The sequence below is a fragment of the Eublepharis macularius genome, chromosome 10, assembly GCF_028583425.1.
Source record: "Eublepharis macularius isolate TG4126 chromosome 10, MPM_Emac_v1.0, whole genome shotgun sequence".
NCBI classification, from domain to species: domain Eukaryota; kingdom Metazoa; phylum Chordata; class Lepidosauria; order Squamata; family Eublepharidae; genus Eublepharis; species Eublepharis macularius.
This window is the reverse complement of record NC_072799.1, coordinates 96,243,695-96,260,873: the sequence shown is the minus strand read 5'-3', so window position 1 is coordinate 96,260,873 and position 17,179 is coordinate 96,243,695. Positions and strand designations below refer to the sequence as shown.

At 46.3% G+C, this 17,179-nt stretch overlaps 1 protein-coding gene across 4 annotated transcripts in view; it reads left to right on the top strand.

Annotated features, from left to right (window-relative positions):
• The window catches only part of KLHL5 (kelch like family member 5), a 90,191-nt gene that overhangs the window by 59,584 nt on the left and 13,428 nt on the right, over positions 1-17,179 (top strand). For 3 of the 4 annotated variants that reach the window (XM_054989864.1, XM_054989863.1, XM_054989866.1), the window contains 2 exons: positions 6,912-7,098; positions 10,037-10,261. In XM_054989864.1, the coding sequence (XP_054845839.1) occupies positions 6,912-7,098; positions 10,037-10,261 (412 nt within the window). The remainder of the gene's footprint in view (positions 1-6,911; positions 7,099-10,036; positions 10,262-17,179) is intronic. The other variant, XM_054989865.1, reaches the window with a different exon arrangement.

The following is a 17,179-nucleotide window of genomic DNA, read 5'->3' as shown; positions in this document are numbered from 1 at the left end:
ATGGGCATTGCCACCTGCTCCGCTCCTAATACCAGCTGGGTTAAGGTAGGGGGGCTGTAATGATTTTAAGTAAATGGGTGCATGTGTCTTTAAATGTTTGGTTTGAGCTAGGTGAAGAGTAGGGGTGAGAGAGGGACGAGTGAGTGATGTGATTGGTTGATGACTGAGAGTGTGGGCGGAGTGAATGCAGTTTAGACTGACAGAGCAGGGAGAAAAGGTTTCAGTCCGAAGAAAGCAGGCTGGCTGTGTGCTGCTGCCTGAGTATACTGAAGTATTTATGAGAGAAATATAGCCTGTGTGGAACCTGAACTGAGCATGTTTGTGAAAGGACACTCAGTCAGGGAAAGGGAGGCCAGCTGTGTGTGCCCTGAGCAGGTTTAATATTTCTGTGAGAGAAATATTGAGTTAGAGAAAGAGGCTAACTGTGTGTGAAGCCTTAGAAGAAATCTGTATGAATGAGTTTAAATGAAGCAATTTTAAGAACCGAGAACTACATTGATGAAACCAATACGCTTCTAGACTAAATAAAAGTTTTATTTTGTTTTGTTATATCCCAGAGTAGCTGTCATTGCTATATCCCATTCCTATCCTCAGGGCCACATAGAACCACGAAACCACGAAGGAGCCTGATGCTTAGGAACATTACCAAAGGGAAAACTTAAATAAAATATCTTGGAATATAATATTCCTGGTGGCAGCAAACTACCCAGAGGGTGTGAAGGGAAAGATTAAAAGAAATATCTACTCAAAGAAAGTAAAGGTCGTAAGAGGGGCATTGTCACCTGCTCTGATCCTAATACCTGCAAGGTTAAGGCAGTGGGTGGGCAAAGTTACCTGCTTTGCTTCTGATCCCAGCTGGATGAAGGAGGGTGGACATTGCTAAGTGCTCTATTCCGAATATCAGTTGGGTTAAGGTTGGGGGTTGCATGCCACCTGCTCTACTCCTAATAACAGCTGTGAAAAGATGGGAGGGGAAATTCCACCTGCTCTGCTCCTAATACCAGCTGTGTTAAGGCGGGGGTGGGGGGGTCAGCATTGCCATTTGTTTTGCTTCTAATACCAGCTGGGTTAAAGCAGGGGGAGGGCACTGTCATCCAATACACTCCTAAAACCAGCTGGGTTAAGGCGGGGGGTGGGCATTGCCACCTTCTCCGCTCCTTATACCAGCTGGGTTAAGGTGGGGGTGGGCATTGCCACCTGCTCTGCTCCTTATACCAGCTGGGTTAAGGTGGGGGTGGGCATTGCCACTTTCTCCTCTCCTAATGCCAGCTATGTGAAGGAAGGGGGTGGGCATTGCCACCTGATATGCTCCTAATAACAGCTGTCTTAAGGTCATGGTGGGCATTGCCACCTGCTCCGCTCCTAATGCCAGCTGGGTTAAGACGGGAGGTGGGCATTGCCATCTGCTCTGCTTCTATTACCAACTGGGTTAAGGTGGCGATGGGCGTTGCCACTTGCTCTGCTCCTAATACCAACTGGGTGAAGGTGTTAGGCAGGCATTGCCACCTGCTCCCATCCTGCTCCCAGCCGGGGCTTCCCACCATGGCACGTTTTCTGGAGGGACATGGTGCCTTGCCTAGGCTTCCTTGCATGGCAAAGCCCTCTGGTGGTGCAACAAGGTATAAAGTGAGTTGTCTGAAATACGCCTACTCAATTGTATAGTAAGATTACAATTGTATGGAATTGTATCCTGCACTAGGGATGTGCACTGAAAAAAAGATCAGTATTTTTTTGGATCTGGGTATCAGGAAGTCCATATATATTGGTATTCCCAATATTTGGGTCCTCCCATAATGTTTTTGTATTTGGATCCAGGGTTTGGAGGAGCATTCCAAAAATAACTGGGGAAGTATTTCTAGGGGCCAGAAGAAGCTGTTTCCCATGCAGTTGGCACCAAATTTGCAGCACAGTGAGGTCTACCTGTCTACCAATGGCCTCTCAAGTTTCAAGTAGATTGGATCAAGGAGGTCAGTTCTGTGGGCCCCTGAACAAGGCACCCTCGGCTATCCTCTGTTGTTTCCTATGGCGGGGGGTGGAGGGATCCAGTGTTTTCTACAGGGCACGGAAGCCTTAGCCAAACACACAAGAGCAAACCGCTGACCAAAAGCCTCCCACTGCAAAAAGAACCAACAAAGCCCAACAGAACCGTTGTCAAACCACAGAGTCCCAGCAGGACCAATGCCAAACCAGAGAAACCCAGCAGAATTAACCTGGCAGCAGGATTCTGGGACCATGGACTATATTTTCTTGAAGATAGCCTGCTTGGATGCCATGGACTCCACCTGTTAAGGACAGGGAAGAACATGTTTGCAAGAAACCTGGGGAATGGAGACCGCTGGCATAGGAATTTCAGGGAAGAAGGAGAACAAACAGCAGAGATCTACCTGGGGGAGGTCGAAGAGGGGGAGTGTTGCAAGACTTCTAGTGCCTATATATCAATGTATGAGACTTTGGCAAGGAAGAACTTGATCTGCTAATGCAGACTGAAAGATATGACTTAGTAGGCATTAAAGAGACTTGGTGGGAAGATTCCCATGGCTGGAATACAGTAGTGGATGGGCATGCGTTATCCGAGAAGAACAGGAAGTGTCATAGACGAGGTGGAGTGGTGCAGTGTAAGGAAAGGGCTTGATTGTTAGGAAATACTTGAGGTGGAGAGTGACAACACAGTGGAAAGTAAATGAAGATAAAAGGAGGGAAGGACGAGAGCTGTTGTGGTTGGGGTCTGTTACAGACCACCTGACCAAGGAGATGAAGTGGCTTCTGCCCTCAATGAGCAGCTTAGTAAAGTATCCAAGAAATATGCCCTTTTTGATATGGGAGACTTCAGCTTCCCCGATGTGTGCTGGGAGACCAACCAACCATGCTATGAATCCAGGGACACAAAACTTCCTGACCTGCCTGGTCAACAACTTCCTTGCCCAAATTGTGGAGGAAGCGACAAGGGGCTGGCCATATTAACCAACATTATTAATTCATCATTAAGATGAGGTAAAAGTGGTGGAACCTTAGGGGGAAGTAATCCCTTCCTCTGAAAATTCCTTTTGCTGTGGGCTACCATGGGAGGTTGTAAACAAACACGCAGGTTAAATTTTAGTAGAGAAAACTTTAATGAACGTAGAGATATGATGAGAGTTATTCCATGGACGACAATGCGGGAAGGGAAAAGAGTGAGTGAAGGACGGGCTCTCCTAAAAGAACCAACCTCCTTGCCTTCCGTGACCGAGTGGCAGGCTCACTGGATTGCGGGAATACTGTCGATGTCGTTTATCTGGATCTCAGTAAAGCTTTTGACAAGGTTCCTCATGATATTTTCATGGATAGAGTGCTACAGTCCTCGTCTCTAGGATGATTAGATGGAGAGGGACCTGGCTAGATAACCACACCCAAAGAGTACTTGTCAGAGGCATCGTGTCTGATTGGAGGGAGGTGGGGGGTGTCCGGTGGAGTGCCACAGGGCTCGGTCCTGGGCCCAGAGCTTTTCAACATTTTTATAAATGACCTGGATGAGGGTGTGAAGGGATTGCTCATTAAATTTGCAGATGACACCAAACTAAGAGGAGTAGTGAACACCCTTGAAGATAAGGATAGAATTCAGCGAGCTCCAAACATCCTGTGAAAGTGGGCAGATTCGAATAAGATGCAATTTAACCTGGGTAAGTGCTGGGCTCTCCAGCTGGGTAACACAAGGGCAAAGCGTGCATACTGGAGGAGGGATATGCTTCTGGATAAGATCTGTGCGTGGATAAGATCTGGGGATGGGGGTGGATGTGAAGCAGTCAGTGAACGGTCGGTGTGATGCAGCAGCAGCAGCAGCAGCAGCAAGAAACAGGTGAATGCCATCTCGGCATGTATCCTCAAAGGCATAACGTCCAGATCACAGGGTGTCATTGTCCCACTATGTATCGCATTGGTCAGGCCCCACCCGGAGTCTTGTGCGCAGTTCTGGAAGCCTCACTTCAAAAGGGATGTGGACAGATTGGAACGGGTGCAGAGGAGAGCAACCAGGATGGTCAGGGACCTGCAAACCAACCCCTACAAGGAAATCTGGGACCTGGGAATGTTCAGTTTGGTGAAGAGGAGGCTAAGGGGAGATAGGAATGCTCTCTTTAAGTACTTAAAAGGCTGTCGCTTTGAGGAGGGAAGGGAGCTGTTCCTGTTGGCAGCAGAGGATAGGACTCGAAACAATGGGTTTAAACTACAGGAGGGAAGGTACCGGCTCGACATTAGGAAGAACTTCTTCACATTAAGAGTAATCCAGCAATAGAATCGGCTACCCAGGGACGTGGTGGGTTCCCCCTCATTTAAGGAGCAGCTGGATGAAACTTTGTCAGGGATGCTATAGGCTGTTCCGGCATTGGGCAGTGGGTTGGACTAGATGGTCTGTAAGATCCCTTCCAATGCTATGATTCTAGGAGAAGCCAAAAGCATGCCTGCCTGACATTGCTGCCAGGAGGCCAGCTTCCGGGTTGAGAGAATCGCTATGATTGAACAGACAGTCGAGCTCTTCCTAAGGTGCAATGCTGTTCATCTGTGAGATCCTTTCCCCTCCTGCCTTTTACCCAGAAGATCTGCAAAAGGAGGGAAAAAAAGCTGCTTCAATCTCTAAAACGATGGCCCTATTATTTCCAAATATTTCTGGGATGTCAGACAAGGTATTTGGGGTACATTTTTGGATTATATGTTCCGAATTGTGCACCCCTACCCCACACCCATGGGATGCCAGTTTTCTGATAGATAGGACAGTCTTGTTTTAGCAGTAATTAGAATACTTACCTGTACGGCAAACACAAGGAAGTCTTTTCCTGAAATCCTCAAGCGGGGCACCAATATTAAATCTTTCACTCTGTTTTTGAGTCAGGGCAGCTATATTCATCTCCCTATACCGTACCAACATTTTGGCCTTTACCTCTCAGTTCATCCAATTTCTCGTATTCGTGACTGGTGAGGAGAAAAAGTCAAATCAAATCATGCTGTATTTGTACATCAGAAAATTTTCTGGAAAGTTATTCAGAAAAGTTTCCAGAATCTTTCCCCAGAGAGATGCCTGACCCTTCCTAATTGCTGATCTTACAGTGTTTTGTCTAGTTTGGTGCCAGGCCATGGGCGGCGGACCCCTGTACCCTCAGGAATCAGGTCATTTCCATTGATATGTCCATAGGATTACTCAGAAGCAATGAAAGCATCTAAGCTGAAGACAATGTATTGACAGGAATGCCAGCGTGGGTCAATTCCCTTCTTCTTAAGCATAATCACTCTTTTCCGCCTCCCAACTGAAAATACAATTTTGCTCACGAAAGCGATCTGTGAAGAGCTTACATCGATTACACCTCAGCCTAGACAGTACTGGAAGGTATATAAGGTTAGAATGCAACTTGAAGCAGCCAGTTACGAGGTCGTAGCTCTGGGAACTTCCCAGCTAAGGCACCTGCTCCTGGAGGCAGACAGTTAAGGCATTTATAATGTGACATTAAGGTACAGCATCAATAATGGTATACAGTTGTGAAGACAGACAATAATGGCATTTATAGCGATACACCACAGAATAAGAATAGAATGGCATGGATGTATGGAGACAGACATGACGTTTGGTCTGTGTATTTACTGCTGGTGCAGGATAATGTTCTCACCCCAGTGTGTAGAAAAGGAGAGCTGTCTGTTTCAGTGGGTGAGATGAGCAGAGCAGACCTCTGTCCTTTGTCTCTGATATCCCCTGTGGGGAGGGGGATCTGGACCTCTGTTTTTACCTTCCTTCCCTCCCCACTCTACATAGCCCTACATGCCTTATAGTAAATACCAGCACAGTTTTGTATATGCTCCCTATGTATCATCTTGCTCAACTCCAGTTAATAAAATAGTTTACAGAGAAAGTACCCGTAGAATCAGAGAGCCTTCTTCCAGCCTCTGGAATGATGCAATGATTTGGGAAATGGAAATCCTGTACATTCCTGTTAGGCAGGAACACTAGCAAATGCTCTTGGTTGGATGATGTCTCTATCGTGCACATATCTGAGTGTCACTTATCCCAACGTCTGCAACCTTTTGAAATGGAAACAGCATCTGGATCAGTGATGTGCCAGAGAACACAGAGGATTAATCTCTCATTTCCAAATGCCGATAATTGTCCTATACGGCCTTGCGTTTTGATTGGGGTCCTTCCAGATGCACATCCCTTGTAGGAATACAAGTTCTTCTTGACCCTGCATTCCATTCCTGCATTTAAAAGGCATGATGGATCGCAGAGCCTTGGCGATCCAGGGTGTGCACGAGTGCTATACGTGTGGTTTTACATTCTCCGCACTGTCAGGGTGGTGGTGGTAGGCTAGGCACGTGTGAGCCTGAGACAAAGTTCCGCTTTTACCGTATTGACTGTACTCAATACAAAGTTGCCTGGATTGGCTTTATGTAATTGCCTGATGAGCCCTGATACTATGAGCATCATAATGAAGGGAAGGTGAAATTTATTCCTAGGCGTATTGACAGGTGATGTTAAGTCAGTTTCTACTGCAAAGTGGTAAGATGGTGCAATCCATAGCATTAGGCAAGCATATTTTGCGTGTTTAGCTTTCTCTGAATGCTGTAGCTTTGATATTTATATGCTTATCCTTTTGGATTGTTCCCCAGTGTGTATTTTATTTATAAATTAATACTTTTCAGACTAGAATTTTCTCCCAAAGAAATTCATAGCATATCTAATATAAATTACAACTAAATTTCAATACAAAAATGCTCCTTGGGGAGAGGTTTTCCACGATACAAACATATACATTCTATACTGATTACTGGTTAATTAATATTGAACTACTAACAATATTCCCGACAGAGCCTTTGACTTTTAATGAGCAGAATATTCTTGTTCATACATTCTTGTTTGCCTGTCAGTTCAGTATGTCTTACTCTTTCTCCTCTAGTTTTTGGCGGATATGGAAAATAATGCACTCTTTAGAGATGACATTGAATGTCAGAAACTTATTATGGAAGCAATGAAATACCATTTGCTGCCAGAGAGACGACCCATGTTACAAAGTCCTCGTACGAAGCCAAGGAAGTCTACTGTGGGTGTAGTGTTTGCAGTAGGCGGCATGGATGCAACTAAAGGTATTTATTTTGTGTGGCAATATAAAGGCTGGCAACGGATGGGACCTTTTGAGAGAAAGGGACGGTTTTAGAAGTGCTTTCATCATGTTAAAGAGTGAGAAACCAGTAGTTGGTGAGTTTCTGTGATGTCGCCAACACATTTCCCTCTCACAATTCCCAGAGCAATAAAATGTTTATTGCCTTATATTAATGTGAGTAGAAGCAATAACATGTGATGCTTAAAAAAACAAGACACAACCTACATCTAGCGTGGGGCAAGAATGAGGTATTCTCTTAAGTATCTCTGTCATACAGAACACAATGCTAGACTACAGTGTGTTAACGCTGGTCTGCGGCCGTAATAAACAGGTGGATTGATCCTCTGACTACAGTATGGGACCACATTTTGCAGGCGGTGGCCGCTCGATGAAGCCTGGCTCCAGCTGATCTGCAGTCGAAGAGCAGGAGTCAAGTCAGGTGCCACCTTAAAAACCAGCCAGATTTCCAGGGTAGAAGCTTTTGAGAGTCAAGCTCCCTCCCTCAGTTGGCTGAAAAGGTAGCCTGACTCTTGCCAGCTTCTGCCCTGGAAATCTGGTTGAGCTTTAAGGTGCTACTGGTCTTGAATCTTTTGGCAGTTCATGATTGTGGGGGATTTTTTCTTTTTTTTACAAACTGCAGCCATGGAGCTGCTGTTTAAAGGGGTGACCAGAGAGAAAACAGCTGCTTGAACTTTTCACTTCCTTTTGTTTTCTCTTAGTGTGTGTGTGGCAGGGGGGTGGGGGGGGTGGAATCTGCCTGGAGCAGTGGTTTTCAGTGGGAAAACAATATGAGAGCCAGTTTGGTGTAGTGGTTAAGAGCGTGGGACTCTTAATCTGGAGAGCCAGGTTTGATTCCCCACTCCTCCACTTGAAGCCAGCTGAGTGACCTTGGGTCAGTCACAGCTCTCTCAGAGCTCTCTCAGCCCCACCCACCTCACAGGGTGTTTGTCATGGGGATAACAACACACTTTGTAAACCGCTCTGAGTAGGCGTTAAGTTGTCTTGAAGGGTAGTATATAAATGTTGTTATTGCCAGGCTGGGATCCCCTTTCTGCTCAGGAAAGGAGGCAGGGTGGGAGAGGCAAGGCTGACACTTGCAGCCTGTCCGGGTGGGTTATGAGAGCCTCTAGATGGAACTGAGTTCAGAGGAGCAGCTGGCAGGCTAGGTCAGTCATGGAGCTCCGATCTCCTGCCGTGGTTGGCCAGCTTTCTCAGGAGAAGTGTTGTCGGGGCAAGTCCTACCACGGGGCTGGAGGTGGATGGCTCTCCTGGAGCAGGGCAAGGGGTGGGTTCGGTGGCTGGGGCGAGTCTTAAAAGTGGTCATCCGGAGAGGCTGGGGGCAGCCAGAGGGAGGCAAGTGAGGGGAGGGGAGGCCATCAGAGCAGGGAGTGATGATACAGTCCCTTTGCTCCTTGCCATATCTGAGGGAAGCTAGAATAAGTGGCTGTTGTAAGCAAACTGGTTGTGCCAGACTCCTTTCTGGGAACAAGACAGTCACGGGGGGGGGGGGGGGGAGCAACTGCTGCTCAGCCTGCTGCAGGCACCCTCCTTACCCTCTCTTCACAGAGCCCAGCCCATCCCCAGTGGAACAGCAAGCAGAGGGTAAAGGGTTAAACTCTCGCTCTCTTTCACCGCTGTGCTTCCCCTTTAAACTGAAGCTGCACAAGCTGTATTTAGTATGTCGGGGGAATTGTTAAATGAAACTAAACATCCTGTATAGTTCTACCCTGATATTGATGGGTCTAATTGGTATGTTGGTAAGAATCAGCAGCACTCGGCTGGTTCAAATCCCACGACTGCCATGAGCTCCATACGTAGCCTTGGGTAAGCCGCCCCCGCTCAGCCCCAGCAGCTCCCCCGGCTGTATGGTGGGAATAATGATAACAGCACGGACTTTGCTCACCACTCTGAGCGAGGCACTGATCTGTCTAGAAGAGGGGTATATAATAAGCACAGTGACTATTATATATAATCAATTTGATCAGATTTGACTTTTTGTAAAGTCTCAGTTAAAAATGCTACAGGAAATGGACAATTGTGTTAGGTTCTGTTCTCACATTCAAGGAGATAAAATGAAAAATTCATCACCATTTTGAAAAATTAAATACAGCAAAGAAAGATATTTATGAAGAATGAGTATCAGGGGAATGAGGAAAGAGGAGGATTAAGATGGTAACAGTAATTGTACAAAGTAAAATACACATAAAATACTGCTTTAATTATATAATATGGACACAAACATTCACGTTTGAAAGGTAGTTAAGCTGATATATTTTCCCAAGAAGTTAATACTTTAAAAATGTAAAACAGCATACACAGTGTTACCTTTTTGTCTATAGGTATTTTTAAAATCAATAATATATATAGAAACTACCATAGAATCTTTAAATCTCTATTGGGGCTAGTCGCTATACCATTACTAGAAGAGTTTTCAGAAAGCGATCTTTCATACTTTATTTTAATATGGATTTTGAATGTAGATGAATTTGGAGCACAATTTTATTCTGGCTAGTTAGTATTTAATATTGCATAAGTGAAGAATTGTTGTTAAAGGAGTTGCAAATGTAAATTTACAGAAACTGAGGTCTTAACTAAATTGTATAAGCCAGTTGATAGTGTGTTTATTCCTAAATCGTTCCATTCATTTTGTACAAGTCCGCTCAAATAAAAAGTTTAGGAAATGTTTATTTGAAACTTGCTTGTTTAGTTAATTGCTATTTAAGTAAATCCTGACAAATTTCAAGTATGTGCTTTGAAAGAACATATTCCTAGTAATGCTTCTGTATATGCCATTGAATATAAAATAAAGATACGGTTGGAATTGTCATCATTTTACAGTACAGAGCTGAAGTCATTTTTTATAATGAACGATAACAGCAAAGATAAATTTTCTATTAATGCAATTTTGTATTACTGCTAAGGAGCAACAAGCATTGAAAAATATGATCTCCGTACCAATATGTGGACTCCTGTAGCAAATATGAATGGGAGAAGATTACAGTTTGGAGTAGCAGTATTGGATGATAAATTGTATGTTGTCGGTGGTAGAGATGGACTGAAAACATTGAATACTGTGGAGTGTTACAACCCCAAAACAAAAACTTGGAGTGTAATGCCTCCTATGTCTACTCACCGGCATGGACTTGGTATGTGCACGAGTTCTTCTTAGCTTGCTTTTTAAAGTGGGATCTGTTGTATGATCAGTCAAGCAAATTGCTTCTTTTTAAAAGACCATTTGTATTGTTTTGCTATAAGAGTGCAGTTGCTATCAGTAGTAGAAACTTCTCCCAGACAAAAAGAAGCCGGTAATCAGCATTGGATCTAATTCTGATACAGTCCATAGAGAATGCATAAAAAACCCCACACAATGGGGCCAAGAAGAATTGTTCTACAACTGATAAGGACAAGGAAAGAGGGGGGGGGGACATGACGAGTGAGTGAGTGAGAGAGAGAGAGAGAGAGAGAGAGATGTAAAAAAATGAGGGGAGCCTGCATTGCAAGGAGAGTGGTCTATAAGTCTAATAAATAAATAAATAACCCCAAATCATAAAAGCAATATTTGCTTCCATAAGAAAAGTGTGCCACTGAGATCTTGTGAGACTCTGTTACGAAATCTTGGCCATTTTGGGGGTTGCTAGGCAACTTGCAGCCAACATTGCTGCAGATTCCAAGTCTCAGTTATTGTCAACGTGCGGGAGGGGGAAAGAGATGGACAAACCTAGGGAGGGACATTAAAGCTGCAGAGAGGAGGGAGGAAGGTAAAACTGAAAATGATGGAGGGGAAAGAAATGTGTGTGTGGGGGGGGGAAGAGGGGCCAGAGTCTGCCACAGTAAGAAAAAGTAAAAGGAGGTGGTGGAAGGAAGCAAAAGGGGAGGAACAGGTACCGCCAAGGGAAGTTCAAGAGGAGCAGGAGGAAGTTCATCGAGAAATGAGGCACACACTGCCCCATAATTCTTCATGGGTCTCCCACTTACTATATCAAACTAGTAACAAAGGGGAAAAATACAACGGGCTCTAGATAGGGGAGGGTGAGCAGATGGGCATTGCCTCCTCCTCCTCCATGACTGATCCCAGCTGGGTGGACATGAGGGGCAGACATTGCCACCTGCTCCACTTCTGATCCCAGCCAGGTGAAGGGGGGGGGGCATTGCCTCCTGCTCCGCACCTGATCCTGGCTGAGTGAAAGGGATGCGGGCTTTGTCTCCTACTCCATGCCTCATCCCGCATGAAGGCGGGGAGGTGGGCATTGCCACCTTCTCCGCTCCTTATCCTGGCCAGGTGAAGGTGAAGTGCAAGCATTGCCACCTGTTGCATACCTGATCCCAGCTGCATGAAGGGGGCAGGCATTGCCCCCTGCTCCACGCCTGATTCTGGCCAGGTGAAGGAGGCAGGCATTGCCCCCTGCTCTGCACCGACCTGATTCCTTCTGGGTGAAGAGGGGTGGGCATTGCTGCTTGCTCCACATGTGATCCCAATGGGGTGAAGGGGGTGGGTATTACCGCCTGCTTAATGCCTGATTCCAGCAGATTGAAGTGGGAACGGGCATTGCCACCTGTTCCTTTCCTGATCCAGGCTGGGTGATGGGGGGCATTGCCACCTACTCTGCGCCTGATCCCAGCTAGTTTAAGTCATGGGGTGGACATTGCCACCTGCTCCACTCCTGATCCTGGCCAGGTGAAGGGGGGGGGGTTTGGGAATTGCCACCTGCTCTGCACCTGATCCTGGCCGGGAGAAGGGGGGGCGTTGCTGCCTGCTCCACATCTGATCCCAGTGGGGTAAATGGGGAGGAGGGCATTTCCGCCTGCTCCACTTCTGATCCTGGCTGGACAAAGAGGGATTGGACATTGCCTCCTCTTCCGTGCCTGATCCCAGCCAGGTGGAGGTGGGGACAGGCATTGCCACCTGCTCCGTGCCTGATCTCATCTGGGTGAAGGGAGGGCAGGCATTGCCTCCTGCTCTGCGCCTGATTCTGTCTTGGTGAAAGGGGTCAGACATTGGAGCTTGCTCTGCGTCTGATCCTGGCTGGATGAAGGGGATGCTGGTATTGCTACCTGCCCTGCACCTGCTTCTGGTTGAATGAAGGTGGAATGGGCATTGCCGCTTACTCCTCCCCAGATCCCGCCTGGGTGAAGGGGGGAGCAGGCATTGCCTCCTGTTCTGCTCCTGATCCCAGCTGTGTGAATGCCGGGGACGGGCATTGCCACTTGCTGCGCTCCTGATCCCAGCTGAGTGAAGAGGGGCGCGCATTGCCACCTGGTCCGCTTCTGATCCAAGCTGGGTGATGGCGGGGAGTTGGGCATTGCCACCTGCTCCACTCCTGATCCCAGCTGGGTGAATGCCGGGGATGGGCATTGCCACTTGCTGCGCTCCTGATCCCAGCTGAGTGAAGAGGGGCGCACATTGCCACCTGCTCCACTCCTGATCCCAGCTGGGTGAATGCCGGGGTGGGCAGGCATTGCTGCCTGCTCTGCGCCTGATCCCAGCCTGGGTTTCCTGCCGCAGCGCACTCTTGGAGTGATGGGCTGCCTCTTCTGGGCTTCCCTCCATGACAGCGCCCTCTGCAGGTACACCAGGGTAGGAAGTGAGTTGTCTGCAACATGCTTAGCCTTTTATATAGTAGGATTCTGAACTGGGCCCTCAGAATGCAAATTGAAAAATCTGCACATACAACCATATATGGACTGAGGGGAATGTCTGTACCTAGCTGGGACCAACCCACACCTTTGCACAAAAATCTAAAAATGAAAAAAGTTGATGGAAATTTTGTATCAGATCCTAATGATGGCCGGCTAGGACCCATATTAGGGCTTACTCTGTAGTTGTAATGGTGACAAAGAATGGCTCCCTTGCAGCCCTTGCATTCCCTGCACTGTCGGCCAGCAGGGCTTTTTTCTTCTTTTTGAGTAGTTTACTCCCGTTTGGTCTCCGGAGAAAGAGGGCATGAACCTGACCAGCAGTGAATTTTTTTGCAAAATATTTTGTGGATAAGATTGCTTGCACCTGATGCAAAATACACGCATTTGATAGAGTAGTTCTGTGATGGTTCTCTGAGCCACTGCTTGTCCCATTTAGCTTGATAGTTTTAATCTTGTGCAGTGCAAGCATGTAGACAAGATCCTTGGGATTAGCAGGCCAATTGTCAGATGTTTTATCCCTTCTAGGGATAAAGCTGTTCGTGACTAGTTAAAGTGAACAGCCAGGGTCCTGGCTAGCTGGACAGTGGAGACTGTTCTCCGAGATAAGGACTGACCCCATAAAACTGAAGGAGGCTCTCCACTTTCAACGGAGCCAGTTCTTGGCCCTAGTAATCGTGACAGTTAATAGACCTATGTCTCATGTTCCTGTCACGGGTCCGCCAGAGCTCAGCGACAGCGAGGACTCCTCAGAGGAGAGGGGCCCTGCGGAACCAGCCCAGAGCTGACAGAAGCCGACCAGCAGGGGAAAGAGGCGCAGGCCTGCCAGGACTTACAGCCAAAAGCTGGCTCAGAACCATCGCCCCCATCCGGCTCTAATTCAGCGGGCGAAGGCCAGTTAGCCACTCCCGGCCGTCCGGGATCACCCACCCCTTCGGAGGGCCACAGAAGAAGGCTGAGAACAGAGGCAAGGAGGCAAAGCGCACGTCTTCTGGCTCGATGCCGCGCCCTGAGGGTGGCGAAGACGAGTCTTTACAGGACTGTTCCTGAGGAGCTGGCTGTTTGGGCGCGGGGCTGTAAAGTCTCCCGAGAGAAGCTTTTGAGGCGTGGCTGCAGCAGGTACCTGAGAGGCTGGGCTGCTGGCACCGCCTTGATTGCTTGCTGAGAAAGCTGACCCTGGACTTGGACTGGCTCCTTTGGCCTGGTTATCTTTGAGAGACAGAAAGAGATGCTGTAACCTGATAACCCACCTCACGGGGTGATTATTGTTGTGGGGATAATAATGACCTAGTTTGTAAACCGCTCTGAGTGGGCGTTAAGTTGTCCTGAAGGGCCGTCTATAAATCGAGCGTTGTTATATCAGGAGCCAGCAAGCCAGCAGGACTGCCATTCTTGGAGAAGGTGTTGGGTCAGGTGCAGCCGCCGCCACCTCTTTGGCTTCTGACGTGGCTATGGGACAGAAACGATCTTGTTCATCAACAAAGGCAGTTCATCGGACTTCCGGTTTGGGATCCATGGAGGTCTAACGCAGCTCCACTTGCGGAGCTGACCGGACTGCCGTTTTAACCGGCCGGCGGGGTGAAAATAGCGCGCGGCCGACTGCTCTCAGGCGGAGAGCAGGCAAAGAACGCTCAAGACCCTAGGGTGAGATAGATCTCAGACGAGGGGGGGCTCTACACAACGGGTCCCCTCTCGATCCTTGAGGTCCCACCTTGCGACGGGTCGGCTACAATCTCTGCGGCAGTTTTGGGGCCAATTCGGCTGGCATAAGACCTACATACCCAAGCCTCGATTGGGGGAAGAAGCTGAGAGGAGAACTTAAAATCGAAACAGCGATTACAACCCGAGAAAAGTGAAGAGAAGGTAAAGATCATTATCTTCCGATACGGGACAGATTGACAAAAACAGAGAGGAAAAAAAGTAGATTTTTAAACTGCAACAGACTAGTGAAAAGGAGGGGAAGACTCGGCAGGAGTTGTATCTGAAAAGAGACTAAGTTTAAAGAAGTTATTAAAGAAAACGGACTATTGTTTTGAATACCTGTGGCTTTGGAGCTGTGAGAAAAAGACACCATCGCGAGATCTGCTGTGGGAAGACAGGAGACAGGAAGTGCGTAATAACAATAGAGTGGCTGGAGAGAAGCGGCCCTTGCAGGAGGGCAGGAAGAAGGGAATCGCCATCTTTGAAAGGGGAAGGGTCGCGGCTTCAGCGGAAAAGGAAGTAGGCCATCTTGGATTACAAAATCATAGAGAAACCATAGAGAAAAGACGCCCGACATTTTGGACTCTTTAAAATTTAATTTTTGCAAGAAGACCGGGACACTTAAAATAAAAAAACTTTAAATTTTACGCCACGGAGTTAAGGAAGAGAGCGGACTCGTGGGAGCGAGCTAAAGCAAGCCCCACGATGTCAAAAAAAGAGTGGCAATCGGCAATAGAAAACCTGGATAAAAAACTTTTAGATGTGATTAAAGAACTCAAGGACACGAAACTGGAACTGATTAAAGAGGTTAAAGAGGTTACACAGACAGTAAAATCGGAGCTGTCAGAAGTGAAAAAAGGTATGGAAACAATACAAAGTGAATTACAAGGAACGCAGCAGAGAGTTAAAACAGTAGAAGACGCGATGGAGAATTTAGCAGACACGCAACAAACAGAGTTGAGATTGGTGAAGGGGAGAATGTCAGTTGCAGAAACTAAACACATGGAGAAGCAGCTACGTTTTCGTGGCTTGCCAGAAGTGGAAGGAAAGTCAGCGCAAGAACAGATGACTGAGGTGTTAGCTGAATGGGGAAGGAGGAGGAGGAAGTTGTGGCTATCCTAGATGTGGCATATCGTGTGAACTCGAGAATTGCAACCCAGAGGAAACTACCAAGAGATGTGATTGTGCAGTTTACGACACGAAACATGAAAGAGAAGATTGTGACAAAACAGTTTCAAGATCCATTGGAGATTGATGGCAAGACGATTATTGTAATGAAGGAACTACCTAGGTCAGTGTTATTGGACCGGAAAAAATATAAAGTGCTAATTCAGATCTTGAAGGACATGAAAATCAGGTACAGATGGGAGTTACCAGAAGGAGTGTCCTTTGAGTTTGGAGGGGTCAAAAAACGTATCAGATCTGAGCGAGAGATGGAGCGATTTATTAAGGACAATGAAAAAGACTTACCAACAAGATCATGAGCATGGAATGTAAAGTAATATCTTGGAATGTAAATGGACTAAACTCACCGAATAAGAGGAAAAATATTTTTCACTGGCTACTAAAACAAAAATGTGATATTGTTTGTTTGCAAGAGACCCATATTAGAAAGCAGGATGTAAAATATTTAAAATCTGGAAAATTGGGCAAAGAATTTGTAGCGGCCTCCAACAAGAAAAAAAGAGGAGTGGTGTTGTACATAAAAGAGGAGCTACAGCCAAAATTTGTTATGAGAGATGTGGAAGCCAGATTTGTAGCAGTGGAATGTATTTGGAATTTAAAGAGAGTGTTGGTAGTCGGACTTTATGCACCTAACGGTGCAAAAGAAAGCTTCTTTGAGGATTTGAGGAAGCATTTAGATGACCTTTTATACGACCAGATAATTCTTGCTGGAGACTTCAATGGAGTGACAGACTTGGAACTAGATAAAAAGACTACAACGGCACAAAAGAAAAGAGGACTACTGCCAAAGCTCTTTTTTGAGTTGATTCAACAAGAGACTCTCGAAGATGTATGGAGGAGAGAATATCCTAAAAGTAGACAGTTTACTTTTTATTCTGCAAGGCATTCTACATTATCAAGAATTGACATGATCTGGGCCTCAAAAGACTTAGCGTTATGGACTAAGGAGGTAGAAATAATGCCGATGGTAGGCTCAGATCACAACCCAATTATGTGGAAACTAGGAAAAAGGAGAAAGAGGAAAGCATGGAGAATAAATGAGGACTTGTTACAGGAAAGAGAGAATATGGAAATATTGAGAAGAGAGACAAAGTTTTTCATACAATATAATGTGAATAAAGAAGTACCAACCAATAAAGTTTGGGATGCTTATAAGGCGGTTATAAGGGGCATACTAATGGACTTAAATGGTAGAGCAAGAAAGAAGAAAGAGGAGAAAAGACAAGAGATTGAGGAGAAAATAAAAGCCAAAGAAATACAGCTAAAAAAGAGACCAGGGAAAAAGAAATTATACCAGGAAATTAAAATACTCCAAGAGCAGCTAACAGCAATGAGTAATAAAGAATTGGAGTGGAATCTTAAAAGACTGAATCAAAAAGCGTTTGAGGGGGCCAATAAACCTGGGAAGTACCTGGCATGGCAATTGAAGAAGAGAAGGGAAAAGAAAATAATAAACAAAATTTGTGAAGACAACAAAACATATCTGGAGCAGACTACCATTAGTAGAGCCTTTTATAAATTTTACGCTAAGCTGTACAATAAGA